Consider the following 21,487-nt stretch of genomic DNA (forward strand, 5'->3'; position numbering starts at 1 on the left):
TTCACCAGCAGAGCTTTAAAGGATTGCAACATCTCTCTCAGCTCGTTTTGGCAAAATCTCACAACTTGAACAACTTTGGGACTAGATAGTATCTTTGTAACAAAATTATGAAATAACACCCAAAGGGGAGAAGGACATATTCTTCATAATTCAATATGTAGCAGGATCATGGGGTGGGGTCCTGAGGGCCCATCTGCAGGAGAATTTGCTACCTGAATTCCATGCTAGTATCATGAGGTTTGGCAGCTTTCATATGGAAATAAAAAGCAATTGTGCTGTGCAGGGGCATAGCTAGGGGAGACGGGGCCCATGTTTGCCCCTATCCCCAGGGGCCCGTCAAAGTGAGGGAGATAATGAAGAAAATAGGGAGGGGTGGAGCTGAGGGGCCGGGATCTTTGAATCCATCCACTCAACACCTCCTCATGTGATGCGTGAAAAATTATCTACTGCTTATCTGAGCCATCTGAGGAGGAGCACTGTGGGTTTCTGAATCATGCCATGCCAGACTAATGAAGAAAGCAAAAACATTTTCTGAACAGAGAAAGCTTCATACACATGTATTATTTTTTACACAGGGAAAAAGAAAATTATAAAATGCTTAACTCACTGACTCCTGAATAGTGCTATAAATGGAATTACTTTAGGGTAAATAACCTTATGGTAGGAACCATTAAAAGATTTTTATCTTCCTTTTCCAAAACTGGAAGTTGGAGAACAATATATAAAGACTGCAATGGAGATTTAGAAGGAGCATCTTATGCAGAGCCAACTGGATGCAGTGCATAGCATATTGGCCTTGGACTAGGGAGACCTTAATTGAGTTCCCTTCTTAGCAATGAAGCATATTGGGTGGCTTTAGGCAAAACATTGATTTTTCATCTGACCTACTTGACAGGGTTGTTGTGAAGAAAAATGTGATTACCCATCTGGAAGTCCTTGGAGGAAAGTGTGCAATGCAAATGTAAAATGTATATAATTTTTCAGCTAAATAACCCATCATCATTTAGCTATTTAATATACCTTGAACATAATTTTTTTTTAGCCGTGGCTTTGGCTTTTGGTAGTCATTATTCAAAGAGGCATTTCTCCCTTCTTCTAATAAATTTTTCAAGTTCAAATGAAAACAAGCGTCTCTTTCCTTAAGAGAAGAAAGGAGAGAAATGTCTCCCAGCAATGAGGAACAAAACTAATGCATTGTTATAACGTGTTTAGACAGACTCCTGCTTCCATATTCCAAGTACATGCTGTTGAGTTTGGTTTTTTGAGACTTGGTGACTGTTTGAATGGCATGTACGGTAAGAACAGATTCAGATTGTTTTAGAGTAAAGAGACTTTGTCAAAAAACCTGCAGCATCTTGAGAAATGAGATCTCAATGTGCAAGAACAAAAAACAAAAAAGGCACAAAGATAAAAAGTCATTCCAAATTATCATGGGATAACTCATAACATGGGTGTGGCAGTAGCTTTTCTATGCCAGTTTCCTTCAGAAAGCAGAAGAGAGAGCATCGAGTAAAGCTGATCTCTTAGCCCCTGGAGACAAGGAGGTAAATCTTATTTTTCCTGTTTGAATATTGAGTTAATATGCCAACATGTTGATTTTCAAAGCAAACTCTTAGAGCTGAAATAATATGTCATGTTATAAAATAAAGACGTAATACAAATTGATCGTGTTGGAATCAAAAGTAATGATGAAGTGAGAGAGATATTTATGCCTGCAGCCATGCTGAGAGACACTATGTGAGGGAAAAGATAAGTTGTCAATACTGGGTTTGTACTGAAATGTGTTCGTACTCTAAGAATTCCTACTCCTATGGAAATGTCCTTGAGCTGAACCAATGAAGAAATAAATAAATTGACTACACCTCTCATGTCATCTATATACTCTGAGCTATAGTTCAACTGATTCTTCAGCCCCACTCCCATGTATCTCCAGATAAACCTCGGGGTGGAAGAATCACATTAATAACATTTTAAATCATGTTCTTATTTCCTTGTCGGCAGTGAAATCTATAAATACATGAAGCTTATTGGTTTAGACTGATAATACAGCCTATTCTTAAGGCTCAGGGGGATAGTATAAAATTTCTCCGTGCTGTCTGTTTTATGATAGATAAACAGTAGGTTCTTCACACATGGTAAGAACTGAGCTTGCTTTGGAATTTGAATTACAGATGTACATTCCAACAACCTGAATCAGGGGTGTAGCTATAATCGAGCGAATGGGTTCAGAGAACCCAGGCCGTTCAGCTCTTGAAGGCCGCCCAGCTCCACCCCTCCCTATTTTCTTCAATATCTCCCTCACTCCGAGGAGCCACCAGGACATGGGCCTCCTCTCCCCTAGCTATGCCCCTGACTGGAATTTATATTAGCTGTCAGTCTGGTCCCACTCCTCATGCATCAGACAAATAAATCAAACTGACAAATGCATGTACTGTATGTTTATAAATTCTTCACCCTCCAAAAAAATCACATTTTTTTTTAAGTTTCTAAACTGTTCTTGAAGGAGTATTACTAGTGATTATGCGGGCACTAGCCAATAGGCGCTCTGATCAGTTGAATTTTCCCTTGTTCATACCATATGTGCTGAACAAGTGACTGACTTTCAAGCCAGTCACGTTGCTCTAACATTATGCAACAACCATGTAAAGTAAGTCATACTAGATTGTTTTTATAAATGGGTAATTGGAAGACTGTGGTTTACCTAAGGCTAGTCAGTGAATCTATGGTCAGTTAAGCCCAGATCTAATGCTTGATCTAAAAGAGTAAGCTAGCAATCCTCACCCCTAATTATTATCCTCTAACGCCCACAGAAAACAACTACTGGTTGCATCATTTCATTTGTGATTGATTTAAGTTCGGGAGAAATGCATGGCCATTTCAGTTTCATATCTTTTAGCATTATTTTGAAGATGGTGCACTTTTATCCTCTATAATAATTCCCTAGAGTGTGCGCCCGTGCTGCCCGTGTCTTTTTTGGCAGTTCTGAGCATGCGCAGAGTGCATGCTCAGAACTGCTGAAAAAGACACGGGCGGCCATGTTGGCTAAGATTAAGGGCCAAATCGGCCCATGTATCTGCCCCTGTGGCCCCGCCCACCCGCCCGCCCTCCCAGCTGTTTTTTTGTCCAACCCCCCCCTCAATTAAGGGCCAAATCAGCCCAGCCACTTGCCCCCGCGGCTTCCGCCGCCAACCGCCCGCCCTCCCAGCTGCCGAGACCTCCTTACCTATAGCCCCAGTCCACGTCCTTCGCTTGATCGCATTATCTATTTACAGAAGGAGAGAAGAGCTCGTATGCAGAGCTCCTCTCTCTTTAAAGCCTCTTCCCTAACTGGTGCTATGGACGCAAAGGACGCAATAGGCGTCCTTTGCGCCCAAAGCGCCAGTTCGGGAAGAGACTTTAAAGAGAGAGGAGCTCTGCATGCGAGCTCCTCTCTCCTTCTGTAAATTGAAAATGCGATCAAGCGAAGGAAGTGGTCCGGGGCTGTGGAGGTCTCGGCAGCTGGGAGGGCGGGTGATCGGTCGGTGGAGGAAGCCGCGGGGCCAAGTGCCTGGGCCGATTTGGCCCTTAAAGTTGGGGGGGGGCTGGATCACAAAGCAGCTGGGAGGGAGGGCAGCCGGTCAGCGGGAGGGAGGGGAAATGGCGGCGGGGGGCCAGGAGAGCCGTTACTAGCGCCCGTTATTCAGCGGGCCGAAATTCACTTGTATTAGAATAAATCTTATGCTGCAAGTCTGCTGTGTGGAAATGCATGTCCACATTTGTATCATAACAAAACCAGTTCAGAGAAGTTAAGATGTGCTATCTTGAGCAACCAGGCAATTTCATATTAACTGATCGATTTTTTTATTCTTTCTTTTTGTTCCTAACTAGTCATGGATTCCCTTCCTAAAGCAATTACTGCATTTGGCCTTGATCTTTACAATAAAATGAATAACAGTGGCATTTGCAAAAACATCTTCTTATCTCCTACAAGTGTCTCATCTGCCCTGGGCATTATTCTACTGGGTGCCGGAGGAAGCACTCAAACTCAGATGGAAAAGGTAAACTGAAAAATAACCTTCGCTGTATCTTCCCAAGTATCTTCCCTGTAAAACCAATAATAAAAACTAAGAAACATCCACCCATCTCACACTGGGCCAGTTCATACATAATGCCGAACCATGAGTCCAATGGACTCACGGTAAGGAACATAGGAACAGAGGAAGCTGCCATATACTGAGTCAGACCATTGGTCCATCTAACTCAGTATTGTCTACACAGACTGGCAGCAGCTTCTCCAAGGTTGCAAGCAGGAATCTCTCTCAGCCCTATCTTGGAGAATCTAGAGAGGGAACTTGAAACCTTCTGCTCTTCTCCATAGGTTCCATCGCCTAAGGGGAATATCTTACAGTACTCACATGTGATCTCCCATTCAAATACAACCAGGGTGGACCCTGCTTAGCTAATGGGACAAGTCATGCTTGCTACGACAAGACTGGCTCTCCTCTCCATGGTTCCATGCCTCTACTCTCTCTGCAGACATAGCGCTCCAAAGGCTCTCTGCAGTCAGTGAGACTGCAGAGAGGTGGAGGAGTGTGCTGTGTGTGCTTCCTTCTTTCCTGTAGTCAATAGCAGCCAGAGCGAGGGAGGAGCTTGCAAACTGTGTTCCTGGGTTCGGATGTACTTCTGGCACCACCGAAATACAGTTTATGGTGGCAAAACTTACCACAAACTGGAGGTGACAAATGGACAAACTGTGGGTCCATGTTTTGTTTAACTGAAATTGTCCGAGTTAGTATGTTAGGGTTTGAGAACTGGAGGTGAAGGTTTCCCATTATGTATGAACTGGGCCACTGTATGTGAGACTATGGATACTGGTGTGTAAAAAAGAGGTGAAGCTGAATGTATAAATCAATCAATACTGCCTCAAGAAATTGTTCTCATGGATTGCTGGTTTTTCACTTGCTAACATATCAAATAAGCAGGCGTGGAGCCTGAACACCAGTGTCCTGTGTGTGGCCACGACGGCAACCCTGCTCACTCCACCCCCCGCGTCTGACGTCAGACACGGGGGGCATGGTCTGGCTCCTGAAAGGAGCCCTGCGGCTCAGTTCAGGAGTTGGGACTCAAGCTGGCGCTGTGTTCTCAGCACCAGCCATTTAACTCCCAAAGGGGCTGCACTCGAAGGGGCCCGAAGGGGCCTTAAGGCAGGGAAGAGCCGCTCCTGGCCGCGCCGCAAACGCAGTGGCCATTTAACTCCTGAACGGGGGCTGTGAACCCCCCACTCGGGAGCTAAACCAGCACCCCCGTGTCTGACATCAGATGCAGGGTGTGTGTGTGTGTTGGGGCCGCAAGGAGCGGCCCCTGATTGGGCACGGCCTGGGTTCTTAGAACCTGTTTGCCCAATGGTGGCTCTGCTCCTGCAAATAAGTCTTGAAAAGCTGAAAAGGCAGACTTCCAGCACGATTCTCCTATGTTTACTTGGATTTAAGTCCCTTTGACTTCAGGGGGATCTAGGCCTAAACTAGATATGATTGTGGCAGACTTGTGTATCAGAATTGAGTTGTCACCAATTCCTGTAAAGGAGGAATGAGAATAGGGAGGATTTAAAACAGCACAACATGGGTGGCTGTGTGGAGCTTAACCCCTTCCCTACCTTTGCTTCCTCCACACCCTTTCTTTGCAGCCATTTTTCTTCCTGTGAGGCTTAGTAGCCCACACTGGGGGGAAAAGGCTGGAAGGGGGGAAATCAGGGGCATAACTATAATAGGGCAAGGGGAGACAGTTGTCTGGGGGCCCACTGCCTTGGGGGGCCCCCCAGAGGCAAGACACATGACTGACTCCCCCAGCCGCACACCCACCCGGGCTTCCTTCAGTTGTAGTCATCCTCCGAAATTGATGTGAACGTTAAGACCTGGAGCTACCAGAACAGCATGTCTTTCTCTAGTACCATTATATGACTTGCATCATCCACAATAATTTAAGATTTCTTTACTTCATGAGCTGAGCTTCAGTGAGGGGGGGCCCATTTTAAAATCTTGTCTCTGGGCCCACTCCAACCTTGTTACGCCCCTGAGGGAAATGTTTGAGGGAGAAAACTGCCATTCTGTGCTTTAAATTCCCCTGCTTTATAGAGATTCAGCACAAAACTTGGGTCATGCTGCTGTTAGGATGCACCCTTGCAGCTCAGGAATCAGGATTAAGATTTCTGCCTTGAGCTCTTCTGTTCTAGAAGTTTCCCTCCTCTGTCAAACCTGGGAAATAAAACTCATGACAGAGATTCGAAGAGCTTTGCGAGGGGCCTGTGCGCACAGATCCTTTGTAGCTTCTCTACTTCCACAACTGATGATGCAAGATGCTGCTCAGCTCTTAAAAATTAGCCCCAAATGGCGATCCACTTCATATCAAGTGATGGCAGTGATTCCAAGAGTGGGAATCAAATGCTGTAAACAAAAGTTCCAGTTCCAGCATGGTTTTGCAAGGTGACCCTTTTATACTCACCAGTTGAAGCAATATTGTTGCTTGTTTATAATAAATAAGGAAATAATGCTTTTAAATGCTATTTTAAGGATACCATCCTAAACACACTTACCCATTGAAGCCAGCAGGATTTAATTCTGAGTAAACATGCATAAGACTGGGCTTTTGGAAAGAGGCCTGTGGGATGATCCTGTAAGTTACTTATTTATGTTCATAATTCTATCTTGCATTTAAACACACACACACACACACACACCAGCCGAATTTAATTAATACTCTTGGCAGTAATGCTCTTTTTAGAGCAATCTGTAATCTTCATATTTCTGCTGATTATATTGCTGCTGCAACTAACACTGCTCTTATTTTTATTTCTGCTTGTTTAAACTTGTATGCTGCTTTATAGGCTTTTGAGCAGAAAAGTAGCTTATACAGAGCTAGAGAGCCAGCATGGTGTAGTGGCTAGAGTGCTGGACTAGGACCGGGGAGACCCGAGTTCAAATCCCCATTCAGCCATGATACTTGCTGGGTGACTTCTGGCCAGTCACTTCTCTCTCAGCCTAACCTGCTTCACAGGGTTGTTAGGAGGAGGAACCTAAGTATGTAGTACCCTGCTCTGGGCTCCTTGGAGGAAGAGCGGGATACAAAATGTAAAAAAATAAAATATAAATAAATACATACATACATATTAAACCACCACATGAATTTCTTACCCACCCTGTCTTCATATAAGTTTTCCATTGCTTACAACTGGTCTCTGCTGTAGGTGCTATACTATGAAAAACTGATGGGAGACATGAAACTGCCTGCTTCTGAGAGAACCATGCCAGCAGCTGTGACAGAACACCAGAGAGAGAATGCGCACCACTTGAGAGAGGTATTTGTAAACCCATATAATTAAACTGTAGGTTAGATGCCTTGTGCCATCCACGCCCACAGCCAGAAATTCTGTGGAAACCTAAATGTACCTGGTGGGGAGTTGGTCAGTGTTTCCTCTAAGAGGGATTCCTAGATGTTGTTGACTACAACTCCCAGAATCCCCAAGCAAAAGCCATGATAGTTGGGGATTCTGGGAGTTGTAGTCAACAACATCTGGGAATTCCTGTTAGAGGGAACACTGGGAGTGGTCAATGTAGAACAGCCCGAATTTCTATACAGGCCATCTAATAGGCTTAAAGTGATGCATGTGTATGACATATTAACACAATAAATGAAATTTACACATAAGAACCTGGTGTTTGTCAGTCATTCCAGGGCCTTTGCACTTGTTGGCCAGAACAGTGGAAGCTGAGAGCAATTAACTTCTTACTGAGCCTTGCCCCTTTTTAATTAAAGTTGAATATTAAGAAAAGACTTCCATAATACGAGAACCTGGGGTCACCCAAACAGAATAGTAGAATTGTAAAGTTGGAGGGTGTCTCGTAGGCCATGTTGCCCAACGCCTCTGTGTGATGCAGGGAATCTAGAGCTAGAGCATTGCCAGTGTATGGCTGTTCAGCCAGTGAGAATGAGTCCCTCCACGTCCTCCACACACAAGTAATTATTAATTCCATAAATGAACTGCACCTCTTGTTGCAAGGTTTCTCCTAATATTCAGCTGAAATTTACCCTCCTGCAACTTAAGCTAATTAAATCTAACCCTGCCCTTGTGGGCAGCAAAGAACAAGTCCTTCTTGTCTCTTCTATGTGACCGTCCTTCAGGCAGCCCTTCAAGAGTCAAATGCCCTCTACCTCCTCTTCTCCAAGCAGACTGCACCCAGTTCTTTTAAACTTCCATCATAGGGCTTGTTTGCCAGACCTCTGATCTTCTTCATTGCTCGCCTCTGAACATGTTCCACTTTGCTTAAATCCTTCTCATAGTGCAGCCCCCAAAACTAGACTCAGTCCTAGGACAATGACAACAGTGAATATTTATATACTGCTTTTCAACAAAAGTGCCCAAAGTGGTTTACACAGACAGACAGACAGACAGATAGATAGATAGATAGATAGATAGATAGATAGATAGATATAGGCTCCCTGTCCCCAAAGGGCTCACAATCTAAAAAAGAAACATGAGATAACACCAGCAGCAACCACTGTAAGGATGCTATGCTGGGGATGGATAGGGCCACTTGCTCTCCCCCTGCTAAATAAAGAGAAACACCACTTAAAAAAAGTTCCTCTTCGCTCAGATAGCAAGGGAGGATAAATTCATGGAGGCTCTTAGTCATGCTGACTAAAATAGAACCTCCACATTCAGAAGCACTATAAGAATGACTGCCAGCTTCTGGGTGGGGGGATGATAACAGGAAAGGCCTTCGTACCTTCTGTGTGGTTTTCCTGGAAACATCTGGTTGGCCACTGTAGAAAGCAGGATGCTGGACTAGATCAACTTTAGCTCTAATCCACCAAGGCTCAGACCTCCACAGATCTGCCCGTGACGATGGCCATGGTGCTATTTGTTATGTGTATCTTGATTAGGGCTGCCATTCCGCCCCCACCCCCGCCCTGGCAGGCCTGCTGTGCCTTTAGCTCCTTAGGCACAGAGATATTAGCCTGCACTTCTTTATTTTCTGGCATGTATCTTCATTGAGGGGGAAAGTGTTATCTGTTGATTTTTGCTTATTATGCAGCTCTTCAGAGGCAGGTTTAGTCACAGACCTTGGGGATTAGGTCTGTGGCCTCCTGTCTCTGGAGGGGGGTCATCAAATGTTCTGGGGGGCCTCCTCAGAGCCTCGCTGCTGCCCTGCACCCATCATGCCAGCTAAATCTTTTTTAAAGTTTTAACTGTCTGCCACTGTGCAGCGGGAACTAGGACGCCGAGGCAGCCACTGGAGGGGAGACCAAGGTGGGGGACGCAGAGACGGCAGCAAGAGCTTCTTGCCTGAGCCCACCTGCCTCCCAAATGACAGATCGGGCCATTTTTGGCCCATTTAGGGGCTCTCTGCTCACCCCCGCCTTGGTCTCCCCAGAGTGGCCGCCTCCATCCCCACTGTACAATGGCAGATGGTTAAAAGGTACATTTTTAAAAATACTTGCCTTCACAAGCCCTCAAGCAGGGATGGGGGGTCGCCTCTGAAGCCCTTCAGGTCCAGGCTTCAAAATGGCCTAGGTGCACCTCTGCAGCTGTTAAAAGCATAAACGTCATGCCAAGAACTAATCCAAATTGCAGTAGTTAGTTTCATATCACCTGGAGCTTTCCCAGACAGCAGGCTTTACTGCAGGTTTACTGTGAGGCTTTACTGCGAGTTCAAATTTGCCCCCCAAAGCTGATGAAAAAAGTCAGTTTTTTACACTGGACATAAATTGGGCAATGAAAAACCTGAATCATGTGTGAAGTGCTCCCCAGTATCTTGGACGAAGCATGAATCTGGCCGCTGATGAGTGAATGCATACCCTCCATTCCAAGCTAAAAGCACCATCTGGAAATGCTCCTGATTGGGAAGATGTTGCTGAATATTTGGCCACTTCTGTTTTTCTTGGCAGGTTCCTAAAAAACTCTTTTAAAAAAAAACTGCTGTTATTGGAAGTAGGCCCAGAATATAGAATTAGGCCATCTGCTGGCTGCCAGTGTGAAGTAAACTGAAATTGTAAGAGAGGGATCCTCTATGGTATACAGAAGGTCAGGGTTTCTATCTAATACTTAAAGCATTTATGCTGGAAATTCTCTCTGGTAAGAGATACCCTTCTATTACAGCAGAGTGCACAGAGGCAAAACACAGTGGAGTCTGCCCAGACATGCGTGTTTGCTGAGAGTAAAAGAAACTTGGAGCCAGTTCATAGTTTCAAATCAATATGAGGAGTCTTTATTGGAGAACTCCATTCTAGATAGGAAAGTGGAGAGATAGTATCTCTAATCTAGCTAGCTAGCTCGATGCAGAGAGATGCTGCATGCATCTCTGCACACATGGTGCAGAGAGAGAGGTGAGTGTGTGTGTGGGAGAGAAGAAGGGAAGAGAGGAAGGGAGGCAGGAAGGCAGTCCCTGAGAGTAGCAATCTACATATCAAAGGAATAGTGTCAGAGCAGTAGAGAGGAGGAATGACCAATGTCTTGACCCCTCTAGCCTTCTGACTCACTAATCTGTCCCCCTCTGTCACTGAGGCATGAAGCAGCGCAGAGTCCTTAACTTCCAATAATTTATTCATTTAAAATGTTTATATCCCACCCTTCCAGTGTGTTACTGCTTGAGGTAGCTCACAAAGACAATAAAACAGATAAAACACTCCAAAATTAATAATAGCAATAGCACTTACATTTATATACCGCTCTATAGCCGGAGCTCTCTAAGCGGTTTACAATGATTTAGCATATTGCCCCCAACATTCTGGGTACTCATTTTACCGACCTCGGAGGGATAGAAGGCTGAGTCAACCTTGAGCCGCTGGTCAGGATCAAACTTGTAACCTTCTGGTTACAGGGCAGCAGTTTTACCACTGCGCCACCAGGGGCTCTTTCTGAATAAAATAAAATTCAGTTAAAAACCAGGCAAGTTAAAATCTGATGAAAAACTTACGGGAACGGATGAAACCTAAGAAAATAAAAAGCCTCTTTTAAAAGATGGGTTTTCAATTGTTTCTTAAAAACAATTGAAGTATATTAGAACCTTATTCTCTGCAAAGCACCTCTAGCTCATACGTGCTTTCCTGCCTCCCTTCATTCCTTCCCTTCCCCCCTCCATTCTTTCCTCGCTGTCTCTTTCTTTCTTTATGATTTCCCCTTTTGTTTCTTTCTTTGCGGGGGGGTGGGGGGCGGTCTGGAGGAATACACAACCTGAGGTGATTTGCAATGTCATCTTGCTCCTACTGGCTGCCCCTTAGCTGCTTCCCGCTCATGCCAGTCTGCCTTGCTGACCCCCCCCCACCAGCCGCCCGTCTTCCTCTTCATGGCTTCTTTCATGTCATGCTTCTCTGTGCTCCAGCCGGTGCTGCTGTTTCTTGTAGCAGGCAGAGGGCATCAACCTCCACCCGCTGGTCTATCTCTCACTGCCACCACCACTGCTCCAGCTCTCTTTCTCTTGCCTCCAGTATGAAACTTGCCGGCTTTGTCTCCAAAGCGGTGGGAATTAGAGACAGACTGGCCAGTGAAGGTGGATGCCTGCTCTCTGCTGCAGCACACAGTAGTGCCAGCCCTGGGACAAAACAAGGTACAGTGCCAAAGAAACCAGTGAGGGAAAGAGGGGTGATCTCAGGGTTGGGCTCCGGCGTAGGGGTTGGGGCAGTGAGTTGGGTGCCCCCCCCAAGGGGGAACTTGGGGTAGCAATGGAGAGGAGGTTGGGCGGTGGATGCAGGCAGGTGGAACGATGTCCGTGGGGGTGGGGTACACTTGCCGCTTTGAGGCCTTTGCCTCATGTGGCCTCATGGGAGAGCTGCTCCTGGGTCACCGGTTGCTTGTGCAGTAGGAAAAGGAGCTGAGTATAAGTGCTGCTGAAGGTGATATTTGCTTGAGCCTGATGTGTTTCCAGTCAGTGATTTTTCTTCATGGCACAAAACAAAAAAAAAATTCTATATGGTCCCAGAATTATTTTCAGGGACTCTGAGACAATATGGAAGAGTTATTTGTTTTAAGCAATGCCCCTTAATACGAGTCATTCGCAGCAATTGCTTTTGGGGTCAATAAAATACCATCTCTGGTGCACCCTTGAGGTTCCCTCTCTTGTTTCTGCATTGGTGCCATTCCTGCCTTTCCTCCCTCCCTTGATGTGTAATCAACTATTATGCCAAACTTCTTAACATCCATGGAGTTATGCATGTATTTGTTTTTATTTTGTCTGAAACCACCTTCTTCCTACTGTGGCTAGGAAGCAGGAATCTCCTCAGAGTTCAAGAACCTTCTGCTTCAACTGAATAATCTCAGTGATGGTTACCAGCTGAACCTGGCCAACAATTTGTTCATACAAAAAGGACACGAATTTCTTCCGGTTAGTGTTCCTTCACTCTCTCATATATATTGTAGATAACCATGTTGAAAAAGAATAAGGGAAAATAAAGAGGAAATGCAGGACAGGGGGAGCCACAATCTAGTAATACTCTGGGCACTATGGGCTGGTTCAGATGGTACCTTACGAGCGTATGCAATGAGAAAGGGGACATATCAAGAGTGTGCCCGTCATGATGTCTTCTGTGGACATCACAACACCCTCCTGACACATCCCTTTGTCAGTTTGCAAGGGGATTGTTAATCTGAATAGCACTTCTACCATTTGGAATGCATGCAGGGATGCCATTCGGATGAACAACCCCCGCAAGTGACAAAGGTGCATGCCAGGAGGGTGTCAGGACATCCTCAGGAGACATCCCAATGGGCACACTCTCAGTGTGTTCCCTTTTTGATTATGTGGGCTGCTAATGTATCATCTGATTTGCCCACTGTGTCATTTTGGGGTATGTGTGCATATACAAACATGATGCCCTGCCCTAATTGCAGTTCCTGAGAATAATGCAACAACCAGATGTCCTATTGCAAGGCAGACTATTAAATGTAAACAGAAGATTTACCGAGAGCCACTAAAACATTTAAGAACCCAACACATTTCAGGCTATACAGCCCTTTTTTAGAGGAATATTACTTATCAAATACAGCTACACGAGAAACGTTGTTTGACATCACTGCTTTAGATCCAAAACAGGTCACTATGACCTCATGAAAGGGGACTGTACAGCCTGAAACTTGCTGAGAACGTGTATATTTAGTTGTTCAATACATACTTTGTACACCTTTAATAATGTTTAGCCATCACATTTTTTTGGTGACCAGGCATCCCAGAAGATGAGACACAGGTCAATTCAGAGCTGCAACTGTTGCTCTGACAGGGTTGAAGTTTCCCTTTCAGCACAAAGGTTTGAGGGGGAATGAGACTGTAGTTGGTAGAGCATCCGCTTTACATCAAGAAGGTCCCAAGTTCAATTTCTTGAATCTCCAGGTAGGACTGGCAAAGACTCCTTGCAGAAGCCTTGCAGAAGCCTCTGACAAGAAAAATATAAATAGTAGTCGTATGTAAATAGTAGTAGTAGTCAGTGTAGATCAGGCCTGCTCAGCTGAGCATAATCCCTGGCTATTGGCCAGTGTTGCTGGGGTTTATGGGATTTGTAGTCCAAAACCAGCTGGGGGGCCAAAGTTGAGTAGGCTGGGTGTAGATAATACTGAGCTAGATGTACTGACTTGGTAGAAGGCAGTTTTCGATATTCGTATGGTTCAGCTGCCTTCTCCAGCAAGAATGACTTCAGCAAGGAATGGGGGGAGAGGTAAACCACTGTCTAAAAGCTTTTTAATTCTTTTCTGTTTAATTTGACAGCAATATCTCTTAGACACTGAGATAACCTATGAAGCGAAGCTGCACACTGTTGACTTTCTTAATGCTACTGAAGAAACCAGGCAGACAATTAATCACATGGTTGAAAAAGAAACACAGGGTAAGAAATCTCAGAAATGGTGCCCTTTAACAGCTGTAGTACCATATCAGAGACTTGTGGTAAAATTTGGATTGCCGGTTTATATTTTTGATGGTGCTTTAACAGCTACATGACAAGAAAAACATTGCAGGTGACGTTTTCCTGACATACAGGTACAGTGATTGGGGTGGGCAAGAGCTTTAGAGACAATTCATTTTTTTCTATAAGCATTTTATTTTTAAATTCATTTACATAAATCAATGTCCAGTAGTTTAACAAAGCATTCAGCGTATGGACAAGATGTCAAGAAATTGCAGTTTAAATAGATATTGAGAAATTGCAGTCTAGGGATGTGTATGGAACCGGTTTTCCCAGTTAGGCTTGAATCCAGACTGGTTCTGGTCTGGGCACTGAGCCGGGCCAAGCCAGCTCGTGAGCTGGCTGGAGGCGTATAATTGTAAAGGAGAACCCAGAGAAGATTTCCCTTTACAAGTAAGGGACTTTCCTTAAAGTAAATGTGGTCGGGGTGTGCACAAGAAAAGGTAGTTTTCTTTTCCTTAAAAATAAGGTGGCGGGGACAGCAGGGGCGGGGGCTCCTCCAACCCCACCCCGCCAGCCTCCCAAATGACAGGCTGGGCAGACGGTGGCCCGGTTCAGGCCTCTACGCAAGTGTGGAGGCCATTAGAGTGACTTCCATGTTTGTGCAGAGGCCATTTGTGTCATCACGCTGATTCAAGGGTGGGGCATATGCTCATTCCATGCCTATCCAAACTGCATCCATGCTGCTAACAAGCTCAGAGAGGATCACTGGCAATTAAGAATTGTGTCATCACTGCAGCAACAAACATGGAATAATTCCCAGTGGAAGGTTCATACAGCAGTGATGTAAGCATTAGTAGCAACAGAGCCTCTGTGAGGTTGTTAGCAGCATGTATGCGATTTAGAGAGGCATAGAACAAGTGCGTGTCCCCATTTCTTGGATCAGAGGGGCTTTGCACTATATGTAAGCCGCTATTTGGCAGTTATGGGTTGGTTTGGACAATACAATCCCCTGCTCACACAAATAGAAAGTGGTGTACTGAGAACATACTCGTAATGACATCCGTCCTCTGCAGACATCTTGATGCCCTTTGGGCAAATCCTTTTATCATGTGGGAGGGGCTGTTTATCTGAATGGCCCCTCTAGACGTGCTCCAAATATTTCCTTAAACAAATATTTTTTGGAGCATATATAGAGGGGCCATTTGGATGAACAGCCCCTGCCATGCAATAAATGGATGTGCCACAAGGGAACTGGGATGTCTGCATTTTTGCTGAGTCAGGCTTAAGTCATGTAAGCAGGACAGAATTTAGCTTTTTCCTTCCTAATACAAGGATACACATTTGTTGCGATGCTCAAGCATTCAAACCTAATTAAATTCACTTTACTATGGACAGAAGTATTCCAATCATTTTTTAAATGTTCAACATTAATTTGTATTCCTTTTTCTCTAAGGAAAAATAAAAGAACTTTTTACTCCAGGCGTTATTGGTCCAGAAGCTGTTTTGGTCCTGGCAAATGCTATCTATTTCAAAGCAACTTGGCAACATCAGTTTGATCCTACATATACAACAGAACACAATTTTAGGCTGAATGAGGTATTGCCACACAACTACATATGTAATTTTAGGACTATGTGGCCTTTTGTGGTGAAATTGCCTTGGGTGGCATCTTACTGCTGCAACCATGTGTGATGATTCCACCTTCTGGTGATCTTGTTCCATTAGGCCCCACATGCCACAGTTACACCACTGTTAACAAGTATGAAGGATCTCACTTTTTAAATAACCCACTGCCATCAAATGACAGTGACTCCAAATTCCTTGTACAGTACCTCTTCAGTAGCTGGGATCGGCATTAGACGTCGGAATGAAACAATCTGGAGTTCAGAAATGGAAATGGAAATATATTTTATTTACCAAAATTTACCATTTAGCTTCCTCTCAGTGAATGTTTATAAAGGTGAATGATGCAATTTGGTTTATGATGCCTCTATCAATTGTAGGCCTTGTTGGGAATTCTCTCTGATAAGAAAATCCCTTTTTCATTATAGCAGAGTGCACAGAGGCACAACACAGCGGAATTTAGTAGGCATGTGTGTATGCTGAGAGTAAAGAAACTTGGAGCCAGTTCATAGTTTCAAATCAATATATATGGCATTTATTAGAGAACTAAATTCTGGATAGGAAGGTGAGGAGTTAGGATCTCTAATCTATCTAGCTAGCTGGATGCAGATGGATTCTGCATCTTCTCTGCACACATGGTGCAGGGAGAGGAGCTTGCATGTTGCAAGGTAGAAGGAACAGGAAGAGAAAAGAGAGAGGAAGTGAGTGGCTGGAAGTAAGTAAGTCCCTAAGATTAGCAATATACAGTACATTCCAAAGGGATAATGTCAGAGCAGTAGAGAAGGGATGACCAATGTCTTTACCCTCTAGCCCTCTGACTCACTAGTCTGTCCTCCTATGTCACTGAGACAAGAGACAGCGCAAAGTCCTTCACTTCCAACAGGCCTGACTGTACAAGAAGCTTATTTTTTGAGGTTCTTCTTCCATTCAAACTTCTTTTCTGGCTCTCAAATCTTCCTTGACTTCCCGTACCTTCCTGAAGCAGGCTCAGGAAAAACAAAGTGTGTGTGTGTGTCTCACACTGGTAGGGATGTGCATGAACCATGGTTTGAACCGTGGTTTGAGCACATTTTGGGAAATTCAAAAGGGAACTTTAAAGAAGAGGAGAGCAGGTTCTTACTTGCTCTCCACCACTCCATTCAGATTCCTGCTGGGGTGGCGTGCAGATGCCATGTGCGTGCTGATGCCCCATGGGGTAGGAGAGTGTTATTGGGATCTCCACTAAGCTATCAGCCCCAACCACATGAGAAATTGTCTCATACCAATGTCACCAAACAGTAGTTCAGCATGCATTCAGCTTTCAAAATATATGAATGTTAACAGCATGCCAGATTGCCAGATTTAAAATAAAAACAAGAGAGTTTGTGTGTATTTACTAAATATATTTATTTCTGTATTGTCTTTAAAAACAGAATGAAAGTAAACCTGTGCAGATGATGTATCAGAGAGGTAAATTTAAGCTGGGTTACCCTGCAAAGATGAATGTGCAGATTCTTTGTCTGCCATATGTTGGTGAAGACTTGTCGATGGTAATTCTGCTGCCAAATGACATCAGCGATCTGAAGCAGGTAAATGAAAACAAACATCACTGGTGATGCCAGGAGAGCAAATCACAGCAATGAAAAATTATAGCTTTGTTAGTACCAACTGAAGTCTACACAATGCAATATGAGGGCTTTTCATGTCTACACAATTCTTCCTTAAATTGGATGATTTAAAAAAATAAAGGGAAAAAGATATTTCTGGGTGACAGCATGCAGCTTACTTTAGTCTTAAGAAGACTAATTGAGTTAAACCTGAGCCTGTGGAAAAGATCTTAGTTACACAGAGGCAACCTGGGTTAGAGCAGTGATTCTCAAACTTGGGTCCTCAGGTGTTATTGGACTTCAACTCCCATAATCCCCAACCAAAGGCCACTGAGGCTGGGGATTATGGGAGTTGAAGTCCAATAACACCTGAGGACCCAAGTTTGAGAATCCCTGGGTTAGAGGAACAAAAGCAAATTTGAATGACTTTAATCCAGTTTAGTTTATTAAATAAACATAAAGGAAGCAGGTAAAGGTAATTTATGACCAACTTCTATCATAACTGCAGCCTTTTCTGTTGTGAATGAAAATGTACTTGATCAGATATAGTTAGTCCACTTCAGCCTTAAACGTTCACACATCCACCATCTTGAATAGGGGTGGATGACATCACCACAAACTACACCTTTGAGGTGTCCTTATGTGTCGCTCTCTTAAATTGTACCAAATTTGGTTCAAATTGGTTAGGCAGATCACAAGTTAGCCCACTTGTGCTTCGACTGTTCACACATCCTCCATCTTGAATAAGGGTGGATGACATCATTACAAACTATGCCCTATGCCCTATGTGATCCTACAGCTGTAGCAAATTTGGTTCAAATTGGTTAGGCGGTTCACAAGTTAGCCCACTTGCACCTCAAATGTTCATGGGCACACAGTCTTGAATTGGGGTGGATGACATCATCACAGACTATGCCATTGATGTGTCCCTGTGTGTCACTCACTACAACTTTATCAAATTTGGTTCAAAGTGGTTAGGTGGCTGGGCTGTCCTTAGAGCATGGCAAGCAGGGTGACCGCTCCAGGCCCAGCTCTTTTAATCCCCATTAGAATTAACTGGAAGGGGGTCCCACACTGTCTGATTTGCCCCAGACCCCACACCCCTCCAGGGCTCTCTCAGGACAGCCTTGGGCAGTCCACAAGTTAGCCCACTTATGCCTCAAATGTTCACGCATCCACCATCTTGAGCTGGGGTGGATGATTACGTCATTGAGGTGTCCCTATGTGTTTCTACAAGAATACATAATTTGGTTCATATTGGTTCAGGAATTGTGAAGTTGATAGGGGAGGAAGCACAGATAGACACACAGAATGTCGGGTGATCTCATAAGCTTACTTTTCTTAAGGAAAGTAGGCTAAAAATGCCATCCAGTTTAAGTCAGTAGAACTCTCTGGTGTTTTAATCCATGCGCATGGATTAAAATTAAAGCTGCAGCCCCGTGTACCATTAGTTTGTTTAAAATCCCCTGAAGTAAATGTGACTTAAGCAGCCCAATATTGTGCAGGAGTGCAGTCATCATCATCAAAATATATACATATGTGCAGACACTAGAGGGGGCTGATGGATTGTAGTAAAGCAACATGCAGACTCAGTTGCATGCCCTTCATAAGAGATTCCAGTTTCTTTATCTACTGTATGTGTCCGTCACCTAATAGAAGATACATTTAATCCATGCATTAAATGTAATTCATGGATTACAATGACAAATTTAATTTTAAAAATTCCGTCTGGAATGCCCAGCTTTCTGTTCCCTATTACAAACGTAATTCCAAGAGTGTTTGTTTGTTTATCAATCATATTTTTATACTGCCTGATATGTATATCTCTAGGCAGTGTACAAAATTTAAAATATTTAAAAGTCACAAATTAAAATACATGACAATAAAACAATAGAATAAAATTATTAAAACAAGTTTTTTAAAAATTATTAAAATTATTATAATTAATTCTACTTAAAAGCCTGAGAGAACAGGAGGGTCTTGAGGTTCTGCTTGAAAACAAACAGAGAAGGAGATGCTCTTATTTCCGAAGGAAGCTTATTCCAGAGCCCTGGGGCAGCCACAGAAAAAGCCGGGTCCTGGGTCGCCACCAAACGAGTCGGTGGCAACCATAACCGGACCTCTCCAGAAGTTCGTAGCAGGCGGCAGGGATTATGAGGCGCTCTCTCAAATAGCCTGGACTCAAGCCATTAAGGGCTTTATAGGTAATAACCAGTACTTTGTATTTCACCTGGAAACATATTGGAGTGTTAATGAGCGTGGGGATGACGTCCAAATTATTGAACTAGAATGACATTATTATTATATTTATTATTAATAAAATATTTATATCCCACCCCTCCAGTACGATACTGCTTGGGTGGCTCACAGCAACAATAAAAGTAATATAAAATTTAACACAATAAATAAATCCCTCACAATAAACTCTAACTGATGATGGTGGGGTTTTTTTTTACATTGAAACTGGTTTTGTTTTGTTTTTAACTTGTAACATCTGATATTTTATCTTTGCGTAATAAAGAGGTCTTGGCGGAAAAATTACTTGGAGCCAAGATGCACATAGCATATGATACTTATCAAAATAAAACTAAACAACAAAATGTAGAATAAAAACAATTAGCACACACAATTAAAATTAAAAACTCATTGGGCTGTAACACATGAAAAACCCTCTCTCAACAAGTGGATTTTAAGACCTTTTAAAAAAACCCTAAGGGAGGGAGCATGGTGAAACTCTTCTGGGAGGGCATTCCAGAGCGGAGGGGCCACCACCCAAGACAAGAGAGGCCACCACTCTTTTCTCTACCAACTGAATCTCAGTCAATGGTCATGAGCATAGGGTTGCCATGTCCCTTGGAATTTAGGATAGCTAACTTGGAACCTTCTGCTCTTCTCATCCCTTAAGGGGAATATCTTATAGTGCTCCTTTGGGCAGAGGTGTACAAACCAGTGAACTTGGTATGAAAGTGCCCCTGCACTATGTTCACCCAAATTCTGCCCTGAGAAAAGGTTAATTCTGTAATATACTATATTGTAATTATAATTTTCTGTAGCACTGGTCAGTGTACAAAATGCTTTTCTTCAAATTAAAGAAACAAAATAATTAACATGGGAGCAGAAAGTAACACATACTCTGGTTAATTAGATACTTTTAATTGGATATTGTTTTAATAGTTTGATGGTTTTAATAGTTTTAACATTTTTTAAAATCTTAAATTATTGTAATGTTTTAATCTTTTTATTTGTTGTATTGTAAACTGCCCAGAGACTTGCATTTTGGGTGGTATACAAATATGCTGAATGAATGAATGAATGCAAAGGCATCCTTAGAAGTGTAAATTCACGTGAAGAGCTAGGCTTTTATATCAAATCGCTTTCTCATGGATCAATTTCTGTCAGGCTTTGCTAGTGCTAAGCTTATACAAGTTCTACCATTGCGAAGACACAGATATTGCAAAGACTCACAAGACAGCAATAGATTCTCAATCTCTGATGTGATTTGCTCTATTGCTTATAATGAATAATGTTTTTATTATACAGGTTGAACAGGCAATGACCTTTAAGAATTTAGCATGTTGGACTACCTCAGAAAATATGAAGGAGTGTAACGTGGAGATGTATATACCTCGGTTCAAACTTGAAGACTCCTTTGACCTCAACATTACCTTGAAAGCATTAGGCATGGTCAATGTATTTGACAAATCCAAAGCTGATCTCTCTGGATTGTCTCTATCACACCACTTATTTTTGTCCAAAGTAATGCACAAAGCCTATCTGGAAGTTAATGAAGTTGGGACTGAAGCAGCAGCTGCAACAGGTGCTGTAGTTTCCACCAGATCCTTAGTGTCCCATGAACTATTTATGGTTGATCACCCATTCCTCTTCTTGATCAAGCACAATCCTACTAATACTTTACTTTTCCTTGGAAAACTCTGCTGTCCTTAAAATTTGAGTCGGTTTCCTTCTTTAAGCTTATTTCTTAAATTAAAAGGACTGCAGGAAAAAAAGTCTCATCCAATGAGGTATTATGATTGGTTTTAATTCCTTACACCAAGGCTCGTTTGTCTAGCTTTTTCAAGGTAGCACCACTTTCTGTTAATGCTTCACCAGTGCTGCTAGCCCTATCAAGATATCCCTCCCCTCCCCACACATAAAGGAAGGGAAGGGTTTCTAAGGGGCAGGCGCGGGCCGTGAACGCGCCTCCGGGGGGACGGGGGCAGAAGGCGGCTTCTTTAAGTGTAAACAGAGCTGGTGCTCCAGCAGCCCCCGCAACGGGGGGGGGGGGGGAAGAAAGAAAGAAAGAAAGAAGGAAAGAAAGAAAATAAATTCAGGTGCCAACTATATAATTCTTATATAGTTGCAGTCGTTGTTAAAATGACCAGGAGGTTTTTCACACATGGCTTTATGCCTCG

At 43.4% G+C, this 21,487-nt stretch overlaps 1 protein-coding gene across 12 annotated transcripts in view; it reads left to right on the forward strand.

The window, feature by feature from the left end:
* SERPINB5 (serpin family B member 5) overlaps window positions 1–21,025 on the forward strand; it is a 68,001-nt gene extending 46,976 nt beyond the window's left edge. For 9 of the 12 annotated variants that reach the window (XM_053245311.1, XM_053245312.1, XM_053245313.1 and 6 more), the window contains 7 exons: window positions 3,868–4,037; window positions 7,220–7,330; window positions 12,234–12,353; window positions 13,728–13,845; window positions 15,320–15,462; window positions 16,902–17,057; window positions 20,616–21,025. In XM_053245311.1, the coding sequence (XP_053101286.1) occupies window positions 3,868–4,037; window positions 7,220–7,330; window positions 12,234–12,353; window positions 13,728–13,845; window positions 15,320–15,462; window positions 16,902–17,057; window positions 20,616–21,020 (1,223 nt within the window). In that variant the 3' untranslated portion in view covers window positions 21,021–21,025. Of the gene's footprint in view, window positions 1–1,490; window positions 1,545–3,867; window positions 4,038–6,367; window positions 6,459–6,532; window positions 6,649–7,219; window positions 7,331–12,233; window positions 12,354–13,727; window positions 13,846–15,319; window positions 15,463–16,901; window positions 17,058–20,615 lie in introns of those variants that run through there. The other 3 variants (XM_053245321.1, XM_053245324.1, XM_053245323.1) reach the window with 3 other exon arrangements.
* Window positions 21,026–21,487: the final 462 nt, after the last annotated feature.

This window comes from Hemicordylus capensis, chromosome 4 (assembly GCF_027244095.1).
Source record: "Hemicordylus capensis ecotype Gifberg chromosome 4, rHemCap1.1.pri, whole genome shotgun sequence".
Lineage (NCBI taxonomy): Eukaryota > Metazoa > Chordata > Lepidosauria > Squamata > Cordylidae > Hemicordylus > Hemicordylus capensis.